Source organism: Rhagoletis pomonella, unplaced genomic scaffold (assembly GCF_013731165.1).
Source record: "Rhagoletis pomonella isolate Grant_MI unplaced genomic scaffold, Rhpom_1.0 Rhpom_scaffold_01837, whole genome shotgun sequence".
Taxonomy (NCBI): domain Eukaryota; kingdom Metazoa; phylum Arthropoda; class Insecta; order Diptera; family Tephritidae; genus Rhagoletis; species Rhagoletis pomonella.
Window position 1 is genome coordinate 2,720 of NW_023460391.1, and position 19,658 is coordinate 22,377.

Sequence of the window (19,658 nt, forward strand, 5' to 3'; positions counted from 1 at the left end):
AAAATAAAAATGGAAACCCTAATCAAAAATATTATCAGTCTAAAGTTTTCTTTAAATTATTTCGTGTTGTGTATAAGTAAAACAAATTCGACTTATCAAATAGGTGGCGACCCCTTCAAAAGTATTTTCAAGTTAAAATCTTTTTATCGTCTGGAATTTTTATACATAATTCAATTAACTGATGAATTAAGTTGAATTTGATTTTTTATAGTTGTTTTCCACCAAGCCTTAACTGCAGTTTATGCCGTTTGAAAAACGGAGATTACAACTCGAAGGGGGTAATTCCACCTATTAAGTAGAAGCAAACGGAAGGAAAAAGGCAAAACTTAAGAAAAAAACTTGCCGATCACCCCATGTTGGAATCATTTGAACTTGAGCTCTTAACTGCAGTTAAGCCTTTGGTGGAAATAAGCTATTAAGCACATGACAATTCTTCAAAATACATTTCGATTGATACCCATCTTTTGAAAATCCATTTAACTTATTAAATGATTTGAATCAAATTTTTACAACAGGTGGCAGTCCTCTTATGACGCCCTTAAAAATTCTAAATGCTCAATTTAAAGATTTCTTAACACTCGTTTAGGGCTGGGACTATCCGCACATTCGAATATCCGGATATCCATGCGGATTATCCGTTGACACGAATAAAATCCGGATAGTATGGATAGCCAGTTAATATTCGTTTGTGCAGTTATTCGGATATCCGGAATTACGAAGATCCGTTTTATATTCGTATTTTCGGATATTAAAAAAAAAAAATCAACAAACTGATTGATAGTATTCGTGAATCCAATTATGCACAAGATAGAGCGAATCAGCTCTTGACGGACTTGGGTCAACAACTTATGTTTCGTCACAATATAAACAAATGGCACTATTCTTGTCATCACGTTTTTAGAAATGCTAAAATTTGGTAAAGCATTCACCACGACCAAAAGTATCATAACAGCTTTCATTATTCCGTCCATGATATTTTAAAGCCATGAAAAACTCTCGCTGTCAATTTTTTATTTTTACGAAACGATACTTTAATTTGCTAATACCAGGCGCTCATGCATATTGAGTAACAAGTTTTCTATACGCATAAATTTGTTTGTTGAACTTTTTAATTCGTTTGTAGAAGCCTTTGAAATTCCAAAGTAGAATTTCGGAAATTTAAAAATTTATACAGAAGTAGTAGAAATAAAAAACGTGTTACTACACTTTTATGAGCGCTTGGAATTGGGAAATGAAAATATCTTTTTGGTAAACAAAAATCCGGATTTTTCATTTAGGTATCCGGATATTCGAATATTCGGTTTATCCGGATAGTTGAAAAATCCGGATGAACTTCCCAGCCCTACACTCGTTCGTTTGATACCCATATTTTAAAATTTCATATAACTTATGCTTAATTAAACTAAATACGACTTCAAAACAGGTGGCAACCCTCTTAAAATACAGTTCTGAAATAAAGTATTTTAAGCCTTGAAAATCACATCAAAAATTTTCTAAATTGTCAAACTAAGATTTTCTTAAATCAATTTCATTTGACATCCATTTTTAATTTTTCATATAACTTGGGTATAAAATATTTTGTTTGACTTCTCAAATAGGTGGCAACCCTCTCCAAAATATTTCTAAACTACTACCTTCTTAAACCTCTTTTGTCTGACACCCACATACTGATACCTTATTCACTTACTGAATTCCTTTAATTAAAATTGAATTATATGTTTTAAACATGTGGCAACCCTCTTACGTGTAGTTAAGATATAAAGCCTTTCCAAAGCCATTTCGGTTGATACCCATATTGTAACAATTGATTTAACTTTTTAAATCATTTGAGCTTAATTGCTAAACAGGTGGAAACACTTCAAAAAAGTAAAACCTTACTGAACGATATCCACACTCTAGGGCCATTAATTTGGCACCTCACTTTCGAAAATCGAACGAATGTACATACTTAGGCGAAACATTTCGGTGCAGTGTTTCTTTGTTCCCATCCAAAACGATCCAGTTTGTGTCACTTGAACGCCGCTAAGTCCACAAGAAATTAATGCACCAGTATTGTCCAGAATTGATGCCGGTCTAATTGCCAAACTAGCTCAAGACAGGATAATTTGGTAATAATGAAGATATTCGAAAGTTAACCAGCGATATCTTTGAAAGCTGCTCAATACTAACCAATTTTTAAGCAAAAACCAAAACCGACTTCAATTCTCATATAAAAATTTGAGATTATCGTTAATTTCTTCGCGATCCAAATATCGGATCTAAACAAAATGAGTAAGAAGAAATATCGAAATCGGTTAACGTGGTCCAATATGCGCTAATATTCATACAAAAAAAAAAATATTCCGACGAACTGATAATTTTTTGAAGTCGGTTAAAAATGGATGTACACTAGTCATCATATGAAAGTATAAATTTCACAGTTATTACTTCAGTGCAGATTTATTAAAATAAATAAGTAATCATTCATACGATATTATTATATTTCCACAGGTAGCTGAATAACAAAAACATAGGGGTATATCTTTTTCCAGAAATCTGGCGAAAAATATAAGTATTTTAATATATAGATAAAGATGCTAAAACAAAAGGCGCCAAATGAAAGCATAAATCCGCAAAATGAACTAAAATTTTTATTCAAATCTAAAATTAGTAGTTTGTATTTTCACCTTTGTTTTGAAATTTTACAAGAAAATATTCCGCAAATTTCGTGCCAATTTTGATAACATTTTCGATGTATTGACGCCTCATCTCGTAAGTAAAACTACTCCAAGTTTGTGCGAATGCTTTTTGCTATTTTGGAGCTCAAAATGTATCGGATTTTAATCTAACGATTAAGTTAAATTTTTAGAAGAAGTTTTCTTCAAACTAGCGAGTAGCAAGCTGGGACGTTTTTTCGCGCTTATTGCCAAATTTTCGCTGAGAACGTCAACATAAACAGCTGCCGTCATTCGTCCTTCGATTTTTAGCAAATTGCCTACAACAAATTATCGGAATAGTCCCAAACCATAGGAGGAGCCCCGCCTCCATGCTTTACCGGTAATTGTACGTACAGAGATTTCTAGCGATCAGAAGGCTTGCACCACACCCGATTATTGTTTTTCTTCAGCTCATTAGACCAAATAGCTTTGTCACAAAATACGGTTGGCATGTTTACATACTGTTTTACACACTCCACTCAGTTTTCCTCTTCGCTTCGTCCTTTTTTCTTGTTCGTAATGAAAATCAACGGTAATTTTTTGGCAACATAGTTTTTCAAACCAAGTGATCTTATGTTTTTCTTTTTTGCACGGTACTGGCGGAAACATCCAAATGCAAGCTTTCGATCAATTCCTTTGATGAAATTTCAGGGCTTTTTGCAACTTTTCTTCTCATAACTCAAAGTTTTGGGTTTTGAAACTTCTCCGTACTAAGATTGAGAATCCGTGGTCAAGTTTGGGCTACAAAATACCAAAAAGCTGCCGCATAAACTTGCAGTCATTTTACTTAGAGCTGGGGCTTCAATGGGCCAATATTCCATCGGAAGTGTTAGAGAACTTGCTTCGATGTATGGCGAAAAGTCTTCGCGTAATATTTTAAACCAAATCAGGGCCCGCATCGTAACAGTCGTGAACGAGCAATTTGTAACTGTTAGAGCATCCCCGACTTGGTAGCTCATATTTTTCCGATTTCCAATTAAAACAGTTTTCTCCATTTTAGAAGGCTTGGACGGGTGGTCTGCGACACCCGGTATATGGGCGGTGGGTGTGGTTGTGAGCCGATTTCGTTGATTTTTAAACCAACGTCTTTTAAGGTTCTTAGAAGCATGTGTACACGATTTTAAGCGCCTTCCTGCGTTGGTTCATTTTTGGCCACAGAAAGGGCTTATTTTAGCCATAGCGCATCGGTTAGATAACATGTATAAACGCGTCATTCATTTGACGCGAAGTGAAAATAGGCTGGTTTTCATTATACAGCCCGTTTTAAATTAGAATTATTATTATAATAAATTCGAATTACTGTTCGCTTCCATTTCGGTGAACCGTTCAATTTATTATCAAAAAAATTTCGTATACAAACCGCAGATTTAGTTTACTTTTTAATACGGTTTCATCAGATATGTGTTGAGTCAAATCGGTTTTTTTTATTAATGCGGTTCCTGCGTAGGTATAAACAGGATATATAATGTCAAGGAATGAATAACTTTTAACCCTTTGCTGTGGTGTTTAACTGAAAGATTTTTCCCGTGTCTGTCAAAATCATTTCAACACGAGTTATTTTATTATTTGCCTATTTCAGCCAACTATATTTAAGCGCATGCGTTTATATCTAGGATCAGTTCCCATGCTCTGCGAGGTCCCGGTGCCTGAAGCATGTAATGGGCTACAATAGCTTAGGGCTAAACATTTTATTTTATATTAGTAATTTATAATTTTATTAGCCGGTCTCGTATGGACGAGGCTTCGCTTGACATCTGATTAACAAAACATGTCTACTTATTTTTAAATAGTTGGTAATCCTACTAAAATATATTGAGGTTTTTTGCACATTCCGAGACCAAACCCTTTTACTTGGTACCTAATTTTTTAATTCAACGAACAGCCCACATATAGTTTTTCGAAAAAGTGGCAGCCCTCTTCGAAAAAACGGTGCGGCTCTTACAATTTTTAAACAGGTGGCAACCCTACTCAAAAAGTAATAAATTGTGAATGTCAAGCCCTTTCATTTGACACCTCATTTTGTTTAATTAAATGCACTGTTATTAACAGAAAATACCTTTACGTATTATATGTAAGGTAGTAAGTTTTAAATAGGTGACAACCCCACTAAAAAAAAAATTATAAAAGCTTATTCCGCATCCGGAGACCATATCCTTTCACTTGGTACCTCAGTTTTTACTCCAACAAGCGGTGAAGATCTTTTAACTTGCAGAAAGATGGCAACCCTATTCAAAACGTGGTACATTATTGAACATTAAGTCCTTCCATTTGGCACCTCATTTTTTGTGCGGATATTATAACTTTTTTAGACAGGTGGCAACCCTATAGAAATTTTAAGCACTAAAGATAATATCCCTATCGATAAAGATTATACTGAAAAAACTCGCCCAAATCCGCTTAGTAGTTTTCCTGAATAGCTGTTCAAAAACCTCGACTTTAACGATACGGATTATTTTTGTTTGCGAACCCCAGGTTGGGAAACCCTTGCCATGGGCGGTTACGGTGCTACATAAGAAGATGAAGAAGAATATTTTATTTCAAAGCGTAATTTGGCATTCGCTACAAAATACCCAAATTACATGGTCAATGTCAAAAAGACAATAATTTAAATAAAAAGTAATAGCTATTGAGTCGCGCTTAACACCTCTTTGACGATGAACCTATGGAAGTTATTTGCTGAAATAATACAACTCCATAAACATACATAGTATGTAGTGTGTACATATGTATGTATTTATACTTGTAATGCGCCGGGTATTGCTGTTGCATATTAAATAGGCGCACAGGGCTCCAAAATATTTTAGGGAAAACACAAATAACCCGTACGCATATGTATGTACATATGTAAAGTGTTAAATGCGTGCGTGGTAACTAAAACTTTGTCATGGACAAAAGACTTTTGTACTATTGGAGGCCTTGGACTTGTAAGTAGACATAGAGAAACAAAATTTTGCTGCTTACCAAAATGTTTACTATAAAAATGTTGAGTTGAACGAAAACAGACATCAAAAACATTTACACACTCAACGTGGTCACAAGCTCGAGCAGTTAAAAAACCAAGAACTCAAATAATCCAAATCAAAATGTTCAAATACGTAAGTGATCCTCGTTGAACTCAAGAAATAAAATCATAACAATTTATTGTGCTTTTATAATACATTCTTCCAGGCTATTGTCATCTTTGCCGCCATCGCTTGCGTTGCTGCCAAACCGCATATACTAGCTGCTGCTCCCTTGGCCGTTGCTGCTCCAGCGCCTATCATCACCGCCACCAGTAGTCAAGTAGTGGCACGCAATCATAATGGCATCGCCTTTGCGCCAGTTGTAGCTCGGGCTCCCATTGCAGCAGTAGCACCGGTCGCTCCTGCCGCGTTGGCGGCGCCAATCGGCCCTCTTGCTGCTCCTGCACCTTTGATTGCCGCCCGTTATGCTGCCGCTACTGCACCTCTAGTCGCTGCCCGCTATGCTGCCGCTCCTGCTCCACTTGTGGCCCGTTACGCAGCCGGTCCATTTGCTTATTCAGCTCCTTTGGCGACCGCCGCTTATGCTGCTCCAGCTGCTTTCTCCTACGCGCCCGCATATGCACCAACTCTGCGTTACGCTGCAGCTGGTGCTCCAGTTGTTTGGTAAATGACGAACTTTCGAAATTCAAAGCACTGTGATAGTTTTTAAGCGATTAAGAGAATTACTAGAATAAAAGAGATTGTTGTTGTTTACTTGAAATCGTTGTATTTCTTTGACTATCCCATACGCTACAGTAATTTTTATTTAGTGAAAGTGAATCCAAGTCATTTTCCAGTTAGTCTTTACAACGCAGAAGAGGACTTTTTCAGTGCTTGACTGCTTGTGTTCATTTTTGTGGAATATCCTTTTGAAAACCTTGGTCATTCCACGTTCAGAAATCAAATGGTGGCTGGCCATCATCCCGCGATCAACTGTTAGAGCACACAACTTCTAGGGAGTATCAAGCCTCGATTTTGGCTTGAATGTACAGCTGCGGTTTCCATCCAGAAGGGAATGGAGAAGGGGCCAAGCTGCCGATAAGGAAGCCATCTGTATATACACTGACGGGTCCAAGATGGACTGCGTTGTAGGGACAGGAGTATATTCCGAGGAACTTGGTGTCAATCGGTCCTTTCGACTGGCAAACCATGCTAGCATATTTTAGAAGTTCCGGGTTCTGTTCTGTGAAGTCTGTAGAATACTAAAGAAGAGTGATATCAGGAGAGAAAGAGCGGTTATTTACTCAAGTCCACGATAGCCAAAGAATGCAAACTGGAGATACGCTCGGCGTCTCAGTCAATGTATATCTCTCATGTCTGGGTTCCCGGCCATTGGAACATAGAAGGCAGCGAGACAAGGCGACATCTAGTTTGGATGAATCTGCAGTGGTGATACTGGGTTATCCCCTCAGACAAATAAAAACAGAAAACCACATGCACCTTCGGGAACTGGCAAAGAGAAGATGGTCAGAGATTCAGACTTGCAAGGTAGCCGAGAGCTTTGGCCTGACTTTAGCAGGAAAACAACAGCGGAGCTGCTAAGTAAGCTAAGGGTGGAAGTATTTAGAATTACAGGGACTATCATAGCGGTCATTGGCCGCTAGGAAAAAATGCTTGTAGAATAGGTTTACCATATAACAGAATATGCGGCATTGCTGCGGCTTGGATCACAGCGAAAAAACAGTATTTCATTTCCTGTGCGAATGCTCAGGTGTGGCTTATTTATGACATAAAACTTTCGGGAAAAACCCATAATGAAGCAGCTAGCGGATTTATCTAGTGCTAAAATAGGCGACATACACAAATTTATAAGCGGTTCTAAATGGTTTGACTAAACTGAAACAATGTTCTGACAGGTAGCCTAAGGTAGCATAAAATATCTTTGTCTGCGAGAAGTGCACCAAAATGGCGCAATTTGATTCCTGAGTGATAACTGGGTTAGCACTGCAACCAGCCAGCCAACCACGATAGGTGGTATGTACGGTCGGTTCTTCCATTCATTTATCCATAATCCCGGACAACATCTTAAACCCAACCCCCGTCGAATGGGCCATCAAGGCCGTTGAACCATATAAGTCACCGGGTTTAGATGGTACCGTTCTCGGCGGGCATTAAGAAGCATATTTAATGTCCATTACTAACAGTTATCTACATAAGGATAAGGGTAGTTTAAATCTGGCCTACATTCTCAAAGAACGGACCAAGGCCAAAATGGATATGATTTCAAGAAGAGACTGCTCGTCTTTCCTGAAACTATATGGTTTTCGACATACATATTAGCCTGCGACATCTGACAACAATACTCTCTGACAGGCTACTCATTATCCGTCAAAAGATAGAGCCCATTAAGCTATCAGAGTGCCATCAGGCCTATTTTCTAGGCGATGCCATTCAGGCAACATTCCACTGTATCGTCATATAACATAGATAAAGTTTTAGCCTTTAAGGGCCAGCCTCAAGGTTTTAAGGTTCCATAAATAAAGTATTTATCAGAAGCTATTGATAATACCACCCCACTGAGTCTGGGTTCTATCTCTGGTCCGAGTAATGGCAAACCTCCGAGTGTATTTCTGCTTTGAAAAAGCTTCTCATGAAAGCCAAACACTTGGTAAAAGTGTTACCTTAATATTATTATTATTGTCAAATTCTTACTGCAATTAGGATTTCCGGCACCTTTGATGGAATTGATTCGACTCCTGCTAGGGACGAAGACTATTGTATACATGCGGAGATGGGGGAGAGCATTTGTTACAAGATACGCTATGAAAGGTTCGCCCATACGAATGGCGGGTGGGATTATACCCGCGCAACTGGCTGTGACACTTGAAACCTCTGTAAGTTCGACAATGAATCCGTCTCCGTTGTGTTTATCGCTAAAGCCGCTAAGGCCTCACATACAAGTTTGAAGGATCTCATACCTATTAGCCTTTATTCCTTTAAAGTTCTACAGTTACAAGGACTATTGGCTTGTAGCCTTTCTCGACATTGAGGGTGCTTTTAATCATATAAATTCAGAGGCCATAATACAGGCCTTGAAGGGACTAGAGGTTGACCATTCTCTGGTGGAGTTTGTAAGGCAAATACTTTTGTGCAGTGTGATCACTGAAAAGGTCGGTGAGAATTCGGCTTCAAGGTATGTGACAAGGGGCACAACCGCAGGGTGGCGGACTCTCGCCAATCCTTAAGAATTCAGCCGTGAACCTATCTCTTGTGAGAGACGAAATGGGGAAATGCCAAGGTTGTCGCTTATGCGGATGACATAGCCATCGCGTATAGAGGGAAATTTTCGCAAATTCTGTGCGAATTGTGGCAGTGGGCACTTCGCGATGTATCAAGATGGTCCACGCTCTGTGTACTTTGCGTCAATTCGGAGAAATTGAAATTTGCGAATAAAGCAAAATTCTTAGGGCTGGAAGGAGAACATAGTCCAGCGTTATGAGAAGGCGACTGTAGCCTTATATTCGTGCAAGAGGGCCATTGGTAAGAAATGGGGGTTGAGCCCGTGAATATGTTGCTGGATCGTCACAGCGGTGGTTAGACCGATTCCCCTTTTTGGAATTATAAAATAGTGGCCGGTCTTGAGCAAGGCATCCCTGTCTTGATCCGTTCATTTCGACTACCGAACTACAGTAGTGTCTTCCAGGCTGAGATCTCAGCTATAATGCAGGCTATAAACAAACTTCGTACTGTTTTAAAAGGTAAGGAGCTGTTCATCTTTAGTGACAGCCAGACAGCAATTAATGCTGTGAGTTCCATCACAATTAAGTCAAAAATTGTGCTCGACTGCCGCCGATCTCTGCTAGAGATGGCTAAGCAGAACACTCTATACCTCATTTGGGTTCCCGGTTATAGGGACATAGAGGGTAACTGTATTGTGGACGAACTTGAGAGGGGGGAGGTGATGACCAAACAGATTTTTCCGGACAAAGAACGCATTGGAATGCCGTTCGCCTCTTGCAAGCTGCTTTTGAGAGAATTTATCTATGCTCGCGCGAGCGAGAAATTGATGCAAACTACGACGTTTCGAATTTCTACGCAAACTACGCCTAGGTGGGATCGAAAAAGGGTTCGAAGCTTATACTCTCTAAAGAGAGAGGATATATCTCACACAATTGGTGCTCCAACAGGCAACTGCCTTATAGGTAGACACGCAGAACGGCTCAGAGTGCCTTACCATAGATACTACAGAAGTTGCATGAACTAGCAGCAGGAGGAGACAGTTCTCCTCTGTCTCTGTAACTGCCCGACATTATTGAGAAGCAGATTGCGCTTTCTGGAGTCTCCATTCTTTAGTGACCTTGCAAATTGGAAGCTTTAAGCCCAAGGTGCCTGACGAGGTTTGTCAAGGATTCAAAATGGTTTAGCAAGGGGGAGTGAGAACTCGTAATCGTGGTATCACTACGGGCCTTCAACTTTTTACCTATGTGTGTCCCTGCGTAGCAGTGACAGCCAAATCTACATACCTACCTAATCCTCGTGCAGGAAATTAAACCAAAGATAGTACACTAGGTGTATACAGCAGTAGTTCGTCCAATAGTGTCACATTTCGGTGAACGTCCTTGGATAAATCTTCGAATAGGAAAATATGCGAAGCAGGCGATTTAGTGGGTAGACACTTCCCTTACGACGTTCAATACCTCCTACAATGCGGTAGCACCGTAAGCATCTTGTAAATTGTGGCCTAGTACATTGAGTTGGGAGATAATAAATGGGCTTAAGAACCAACTTATAGTGTAGCTAGACACATCTGGACCTTCTTGGGTAATGAGAGGTGCAAGGATCTTCATTTCTCGGAGCACTTCGACTTAGGCTGGTTTGCGGGGTCAACACTGGCCACTTTTTAGTGGGGATATATGCCAGCAGACTACAGCCTTGACATTAAAGTAGTGCCGGAAGTAGTGCTTATAAGTGTGGTCCAGTTGCTCATAAAATGCTCTTCATCGTTTCATCGCTCAGTCAGTGAGGTCTATGCTTCGCGTACAAGGCTACACAGTCTCATTTCCACCATATATTCAACACCGAATTTGCGCTCGTTTGCATAGCAGCTGTTGAAGCTCCTTATCTTGCTGGTTCCCCGCATTTTGTTTTTGTTTTTCGGTAGCGGTGATGTCTGCCTGGACTCTTACCGGGATATCAACCGCCCGGGGTTCAGATAATTTCTCCATTAATGTACCGCTCATTTCAAGTGCACGGTCTTAAATAATAGTCTTTAAACCGTTTGTGGTGTTAGCAAATGCTCCCGGAGACAGCATTGCCCATTGTGAGTGCCCTCTTTTAGTGAGTGTGAGAAGGAGACACGTACCTACATATATCGAAAAAGTAGCTTTAAGTCATTATTTTACTGAACCAATTACTATCTCTGATGAAGCCGATGAGATCCAACAGTTCCACCTCTACTACTTCGCCCAGACTGTTGCAGAAGCGTGAACCCAAGTCGCCTGGACATCCTGGACAACCTGGACATTGACACAGATAGTGGTCAATTGACTCTTCCTCATCCTCACCATGGCAGCCTCTGCAGAGAGTACTCGTTGGTATTCGCTATCGTTGGGGCATTGGTGCTATAGCCCAGTGTTCTGTGATGACGCCGGTAAGGGCTCTTACTGCAGATCGATTGAGTTTCAGTATGTCCCTTGTCTTTTTCCTAATCCGCTGCGGCCATAATAATCTTGTGGTCTCACAGTCTTCCCGTTTGTTCCACAAGACATTCGTCACGGCCGCGGTGTACTCATTAATTTTCCTAACGTGATCACTAAACGGTGGTTGACACCGCTCAGTGACGCCAGCGGAGGCTTGCTGAAGTTTTTCATTGAAAGGGATTTCAAAGTGGAGTGTACCAAACGCTGTTCAGATCATGGGCCATTACGATTGAATACATATTTACGAGTATATAAGTTTTCTGATTTAAACACAGCAATGTCGTTTATTTATTTAGTCTAACACAATAACCACAGGTGATGAATCTTACCTTTTGATGGAACCCTCTGCTGAAAGCTACCACGCCTCAAGCACCGATGTTCTCGCCCAGCCTCTGTTAAAAACTTTGGCCTTGAAGGTTGCCGTTTTCGACAGTGGTGATAAAGGTTCCTTTCTAGCCTATCTTGTCGTTGAGGTGAAAGAGGAAGAACTATAGGATATTGGAACAGCTGCCGCTTCAACCATAAACGTCACAAGTTTGTTTAGAGTGTTTTGAAGTTTTCCGAATTTGGATCCAAGTTGGGCTAAATTATTTAAAAACCTCGTATTAAACTGTATTTACCATTAATCTTGTCTTTAAGGGTCAATAGTAAAATTTAATGGAACATTTTAATCCACTATTTCTTATTGATTTTTGTACTGAAAATCTGTAGTTAACTGACGAATCTGAGTTAACTACGCACTGTGAATTTGGCCCTAAATGAAATTTGACCTATTAATCTCAAAGTTGGTACACACTTTTAGTTCTAGTTTAGTAAATCCAAGATGGCCGCTACCAAAAATGGCGATTACATATTTTTTCCAATCCCCTCAAAATGGATACCAAATGAAAAAAAAAAGGCTAGTGCATAGAATACAGTAAGCTATGATGAAATTCCAAATGAAAGATGGCCTAGTGCATTTAAGAAAACGAAATGGCGGATCAGAGAATTTAGACAGTCCATATATTATAATGTAAATCTAGGTATCTAATAAAACAAAGCACTTTGTCAATTTAGATTCGTCAGCTTAGTTTTAATGTATGTCGATTAAAACGCCATTTTGTTTTGGCCGCCATTTTGTATAAGCGACTTTGTTTGGGCGACTGCTAACACCTGGCGTCTAAATGCATGCAACAACCTCGATGAGAGCGCATAAAGAAGGGAGCACATATGTATATGTATGTATGGGCACTGCTGCATGTGAAAAAATTTGCGGTTTTTGCATATATGCTCTTCTTAAGAGTCATTTAACAAAACTTAAGCAGTACTTAAGCAATAAGTTGAAGGCACTTCAAATCATGCTCAGCCTCTAGGCTGACGCATCCCCCGGACAATGCTTTCCGCTTTGCTTTTTGAACTCTCAAATATTTAGTCAAGCTCTTTTATTTGACACCATAGCAGATTTGATCCAGACAAGGGTCAACATGACTCACACGCGTAAAGGCTGATTTTCACTATGTCAAATTCAGTGGCATTTGTCGTCAAATAAGTGAAAACACATTGTCAAATGGGATTAAACGGCGGTTTATTGATGGATTTGGATCCGGATTGGTCTTTAGCCGTGCACATGCGCTGCTAAATCGGCTATATATCTGTTTTTGGCCTATAATATCATCAGTCAAGGTATGGATAAAAGAGATAAAGTTGTGTCAAAATATGTCGCCAAAGTTTGGCGTCAAATTATGACGTAGTGAAAACCAGTCTTAAGAAATAGTGGTCTAAAATGTTCCGCAAAAAAATGTGCCATTAAATTTAACTATAGACCTTTAAAGACAAAATTATTGGTAAGTGCAGTTTTATACGATATTTTTGAAGTGAAACTTCTTTAGCGGCGGTTGGTTGGTTGGGAGTAAATTGGCAAATTCAACGGAAATTGCACAAGGAAGTTGCACTCGGAAATGAGTGGGACTGAAACAAGTGCTTCTCGAGTGTATGCATATGGTATAAATTTAACAAAAACTTGCCAATAAAAGGTTAAAGAAAAACAAGAAGAAAAAGACCAAGACAAGAATGAAAGAAATATAAAAATAAAAATTGAAACAAAAACAAAGATGCGTAAAGATAAAGGCAAAAATGAAGACCAAGGTAAATTTAAGCTCTTTACTTATATAAGGGCAAAGGTGAAGGAGAAAATGATAAACATAAGAGTAAAAACAAAGATAAATATAAATAATAAGATAAAAGTAAAGATGAAGATAGAGGAAGAAAGATTAAAATAAAGGTATTTATAGAGAAAAAGGATATAGATAGAGACACAGAGACTCCATCTGGGAACTATTTCAGGTTTTTAGAGATTTTCGGGACTATCGGGACTTATCGATATAATAATCGATATTTTTATCGGTTGTGTTATCGATATTTTTAACGATTTTGTAATCGATATTGTTATAGATTTTGTTATCGATATTGTTACAGGTTTTGTTATCGATATTGTTATCGATTTTACTATAGATATTTTTATCGAGTTTGTTATAGAAATTTTTATCGATTTTGCTATAGACTTTTTACCGAATTTGTTATAGAAATTTTTGTCGATTTTGTTATTGATATTGTTATAGATTTTACTATCGATTATTTATAGTTTTTCATCGATTTTGTTATCGACATTTTCATCGATTTCGTTATCGATTTTGCCACCAATATCATTATCAATTTCGCTGTCGAAATTTTTATCGAATTTGTCATCGATTTTGTTAACAAAATTTTTGCCCGTTTTGTTATCGATATTTTGTTGGATGTTACTATCGATTTTGTTGTCGAAAGAATATAAAGATAAAAATAAAGATAAAGGAAAACAGAATAACATAAATGTAATTAGAACGAACAGGGTTAGAGGTAGGGGTCTAGATAGAAAAAAGACAAAAAATATAACCTTAAGCAAAAGCAGACGTATGTATGTACATAAATATGTATGCACATAAATTGGTTATGAGACCAAATTGATATGTAACGTAAGTTTCACTTCTCCCGTGTGGCCCAGGCGCACTTACTTTTTTTATTCAAATGAAGAGAGAGATTGGGTATACACAAACACTCATCTGTTGAATTCAGGAGTTACAATCGCAGAAGTAACTGAGCTGTTGCGCCTTCTGAACACCTTCACTAATGGGAATAGGTTCCAATTTTATTTTCCAAGTTTTCTGTTTAATATTTATTTCAATTGGCGTGGTGAACCTTTAGTGTCGACGAGGTAAATAAGCTGCAACTTCTCTATTTTCTTATTTGTTGATGCAAAGCTTATCCTCTTCAGCGACCTATTCCGCCGGCGGCATGGATTCGCAGTTCTTTGCTTTCTTTGTTCTTCGTCTAATATTTATCGTATTTTATTTAACGAATAGTTCGAAATTAGGAATGTTATCTTTATAGCCATGGAAAGTTCGAAATGGCATGCGTCGTTCATGTCCTTGCTAATATCGTGACTCGATTTCGAAATACGTGTCCTTAGAGCACGTAAGTAAATTATCTAAGCAGAAAACGTAAATATTTTGACGGTCTTTACGCTTACGCTCTCTGCTCCTACGCTCTTAGCTATTACGTTCTATTATATCCCGACGTTCAAAAATAGCTTTCGCGAAATCAGTATTTAAAGCTCGAGGAAGTCCTCGCTAAGAACCCAACCTTTTTGTGGTCAGTTTTATTCTCCGAGTAGACGAGTACATTTTTGGTCCATGATTCATCTCAGTGAATGAATAAATGAATTTTGGAAGACACTCAATTTAGACCAAATGCATGAATTTTTGGATGCAAGGAGTTTTTTGGTTATACACACCGATGCTTCTCATGTGAATGAGCGTGCGAGTGTGTGTGGGTGGTACTATGTACTACTACTACTTTAGAAGCTTCTGCGCTCTACACAACCGTAGTCAACACGTTTTAATTGCTTTCACAATCAACCCCCTTTTTTAAATATTTGATTTTTGTTTTCGTTTTATGCTTGCAATTTTAATATGTACACAGCAGTACATAGAATTGTAAAAAAAAATCATAAATACATACAATAAAGTACAATAACGAATTTTGGTGCATTGCCTGGATACTTTTAGCTTTCTAGGGATTTCTGAGATGCAGCAAACTTTTCTAACGGAACATTGTTTCGTTAGCCGGCATATTCCACTCCCACTGCCACTTATGTATGTATGCAGGTACATGCACAAATACTAACACACATACACAGGTACATACATACATACGTATAAGTGTATTTCCGGTAAAATTCCTTCAAGCAAAATTTAATTTGCAAAATAAAATGGCAAAAATAATTGCAAAAACATCGAAAATTATGAAAATATCCAGCTACATACATACATACATAAATCAGGGGAATTGGACGCATAGGAATTTGTTATTCAATTTGAGTTTTAAAATTATACATATGTACATTTTAAAGTATTTCACAGCGGGTTTGCAGCTCAGAAACGTAATCTCCGATTTTCTAGTTTTAAGATCAACTAATTTTCTATTGATTTCGAGTTTTGGGAATAGCTTGGTATTCGAATCAGCCTACAAAACTAAGAAAGCTTTAACATATGCTCCATTTCAGAAATACAGTAACAGATTGGCCGAGCATTATTCGGATTGCATATATTTTTTAAAGTTTTCCAGGTTTGCGCATCAAGCAATGATCATTTGGCTTCATTTTTAATTTTTAAATATTTTTTTTCTTTTAGTAAAAGTGTTAATAATATATCCCAAAACCATTTGCTTTTGATATCTAATCAATTAAGTAAATATTATCTCACATTAAAAATTAGGTGGTAACCCTATTTGGAAATACGCCTGGATAAAGAGTAGATATTTGGAGTGTATATGCACTGCGAATACATAGTGCAAACACACCAAAAAAAGTTCGCTGAAATTAAAAAGTTACAAATTTGTATTAAAAAAAAAAACACGGCAACCCTTTCGAAAATAATTGTGCATTAAAGTTTTTAAAAATATCTTTCATTTTATATCCATAATAATTTGTTTTAATTAAATTTTGTAGAATCTAAAATAAGTGGGAACATTACATTTATAGGACTAATATATGTACATATATACTATATATGGCTGATTACACCGTGCGACAAAAACCAAAAATTTTAAAAACACACGAAAAACTCAATACATTCACAAAAATAGGAGCCAAATATAGTAAAACTGCGTTCTTAATTTTTCTCTCTGACGTCAGGATTTTTTTTTAAAGGACTTTGAAATTTCCAGAATATGATTGAATAAAAAAATTATTTAAAAGTATTTGGTGCAATGTAGACTAACAACATGGGTATCAGTTAAAAGGAAAAATTCTGTAGAATTTACATTTTTTGTTTCACCAGTACGAATAAATGTTGAAAATTTTTCTTTTAAAACTTTATCCTTGAATATCCTAGGAAATTTCCAATATTTATTTTTGAAAAAAATATATGTCAAGGACTAATATGTAAACTGCCACATTCTCGAATTTCGTCCTTCTAACTTATTAGTTTTAGATAAAAAAAAATTTCACTTCTCTTTATAAGATATTGATAGTTAAAACATACGTAAATGAAGACTAGAATCATTACACTGTACAGCACTGCGCTGCGTCTTGGACGAAACCAATTTTTTTTTGTAAGAGATTGAGTCATAGGGGAAAGTGATTTCTCCGTTTTTCGAAGTTAGCCTTCGAAATCGAGGTATGGGCCTTCGAAGTTCGAAATAGGATCTTTGGTAAAAAATTATTTTTTATTATTATATGTAAATAAATAAAAAATAAAAATGCAGTCGTAGACGGCATTTTGCTCTTATTTAAATGGTTTATAACTTTTTGTTTGCAAACTTAATATAAGGTGCTATAAGGGGGCAAAGGTCGGGTCTTCGAAAAATTAAAAATCTAATATTTCATACAATTTTGAACTGATTTTTAAAAAGTTGGTATCGTTGTATACGTGATTGCACCCCCTTCTTCCCTTCTGATACGCATATTTGTATACTTTATATGTAAAAATTTGAGAAAGAACATTTAAAAGGAAAAAATACCTTTTTTGTAAAATAAAAATATTTTAAACAAACAAATTACTCTCCGATTTTTTTTAAAATTGATGTTGTTGTTAACGCAATCAAATCTTCTTTATTCTGATATACCTATTTGTATACTTCGTAATTAAAAATTTGAGAAAAAACACTTAAAAGGAAAAAATACCAAAATATCAAAAAAAAAAAAATAACAAAGAAATTACTAACCGATTTTGGTATCGTTGTAAAGGCGATTGAACCGCCTTTCTACTGATGTGCATATTTGTATACTTCGTCTATAAAAATTTGAGAAAAAACACTTTAAAGCAAAAAATGCACTTGTAAGAAAAATATTTTAAACAAAAAAATTACTAACCGATTTTTAAAAAATTGGTATCGTTGTAAAGGCTATCAGAAAACTTATACTTTCTTAAACCCAAAAATTTCGTTGTATATACACCAAAAAAAATATACTGAAAAACATTTTTTATGTACATATATTGTAACTGTCACTATCTTATTAAGAGAAGTGTAAAATTTTTTTATCTATGTGGTAGTTAACATATTAGTCCTTGACATATATTTTTATCAAAAATAAATATTGTAAATTTCCAAGTATATTCAATGATAAAGTTTTAAAAGGACATTTTCAATACTTATTCATCCTGGTGCACCTGAAAATTTACTTTTTTTCTATTCTACAAAATTTTTTCTTTTAATTGATACCCATATTGTTCTTCTACAATGCACCGAATCTTTTGAATAATTTTTTTATTCAATCTTATTCTAAAAATTTTAAAGTCCTTTAAAAAAATCCTGACGTCAGAGAGAAAAACTAAAAACGCAGTTTTACTATATTTGGCCCCCAGTTTTGTGAATATATTGATTTTTTCGTGTGTAAAATTGACTGTTGCACGGTGTTATATTTCAATTCGTGTATGGTGAGTAAAACGGGCATAAAACCTACTGCAAAAAAATCTCAATTTTTATATGGAATCAAAAACAATAAAAAAAAAAACAAAAATTATGTTTTTGAGAAAATTGAGTCTTTTGGTTTTTCAAAAAATGGCCGCCGTTTTGTTAATTTTCTATATTTTTAAAATTTTCAAGTATGCAAATATAGAGCATCAAAGGCACTTCTTTAATCCAAAAACCGAATTGAAAAATATGGATTTTTGAAAACACTAAAAAGATTTGAAAAAAAAATTGTCGGGCGTTTTTCTCTAAAACCACACTTGCCCTTAAATTTTCAAATGCTTGTAACTCAGCGAAACTTTTTTTTTGGAAAGCAAAAAATACTTGTTTTTATTTTGTTATATTTTTTTATCGGTTAAAATATTTTGTAATCGTTTTTTTTTTAAGATTTTGTAATCGATCTTGTTATCGATTTTGTTATCGATTTTGTTATCGATTTTGCTACCGATATTTTTATCGATTTTGTTATAGATCTTTTTATCGATTTTGCTATCGATATTATTATCCCTTTTGTTGTCGATATTTTTTTTCTTAGTGTGTGCTTTCTTTTTTGACTTGGATGTGTTCTTAGCCATACCACGTGTTCTACATTTAAATTTAGCGGCTATGCCTCTGATACACCCCGCAGACCAAGACGAAGGCGCTGGACTGTTCCTTTTTTTTATTTTTACAGGACAGGAAAAATTTCCTTATAGCAATTTCCTTCAAGTATGTCGCAAATCTTTGAATAGAAAATTGTGCGTGTTTAAAGCAAAGCAAAACTCCATGCGAATAAGAAGGATTCGATCTTTATTAAAAGATTTCGTATTATTTTGGTTTTGTCGGATTTTCGGTGCCTGTTTTGGGCTTAGCAAATTTGCATTTCATTGAATATAAACATGAAAAAAATACAAGTACAAGTATCTTGATCCTGTTCAAAACGATGTATTTTCGATATCTCTTGCTTTCTATATTAAAATATGAGTTTTCATAAAAAGTGTACTTAGCAACTTTTCATTCTAAGCTAGCGGTTTACATGAATGAATTATGAATAAAATGTGACTTTTTTTAATCGACTTTAAAAAAAAAGGAGAATGTTATCAATTCGTCGGAATATTTTTTTATTTTTTGTTTATGTATGTTACCACATAACTTTAGACCACGTTAACCGATTTCTATAACTATTTTTTTTAAAGGAAAGGTGTTACTTCAAAGATGGTCCCATATTAATTTGGTTTAGTTCCGATCATTTGATCGTGAAGAAATTAACGATATAATTAAATTTTCATATGGGAATTGAAGTCGGGTTTGTTTTTTTTGTTTAAAAATCACTTTTAGATATTCTATGTATACTC

The 19,658-nt window shown here is 36.2% G+C and overlaps 1 protein-coding gene across 1 annotated transcript; it reads left to right on the top strand.

The window, feature by feature from the left end:
- The first annotated feature begins 5,779 nt into the window (after positions 1–5,779).
- Positions 5,780–6,326, top strand: LOC118752781 (cuticle protein 16.5-like). Its single transcript, XM_036487651.1, has 2 exons — positions 5,780–5,791; positions 5,865–6,326. The coding sequence occupies exons 1-2, from the start codon at positions 5,780–5,782 to the stop codon at positions 6,324–6,326; spliced, it is 474 nt and encodes a 157-aa protein (XP_036343544.1).
- Positions 6,327–19,658: the final 13,332 nt, after the last annotated feature.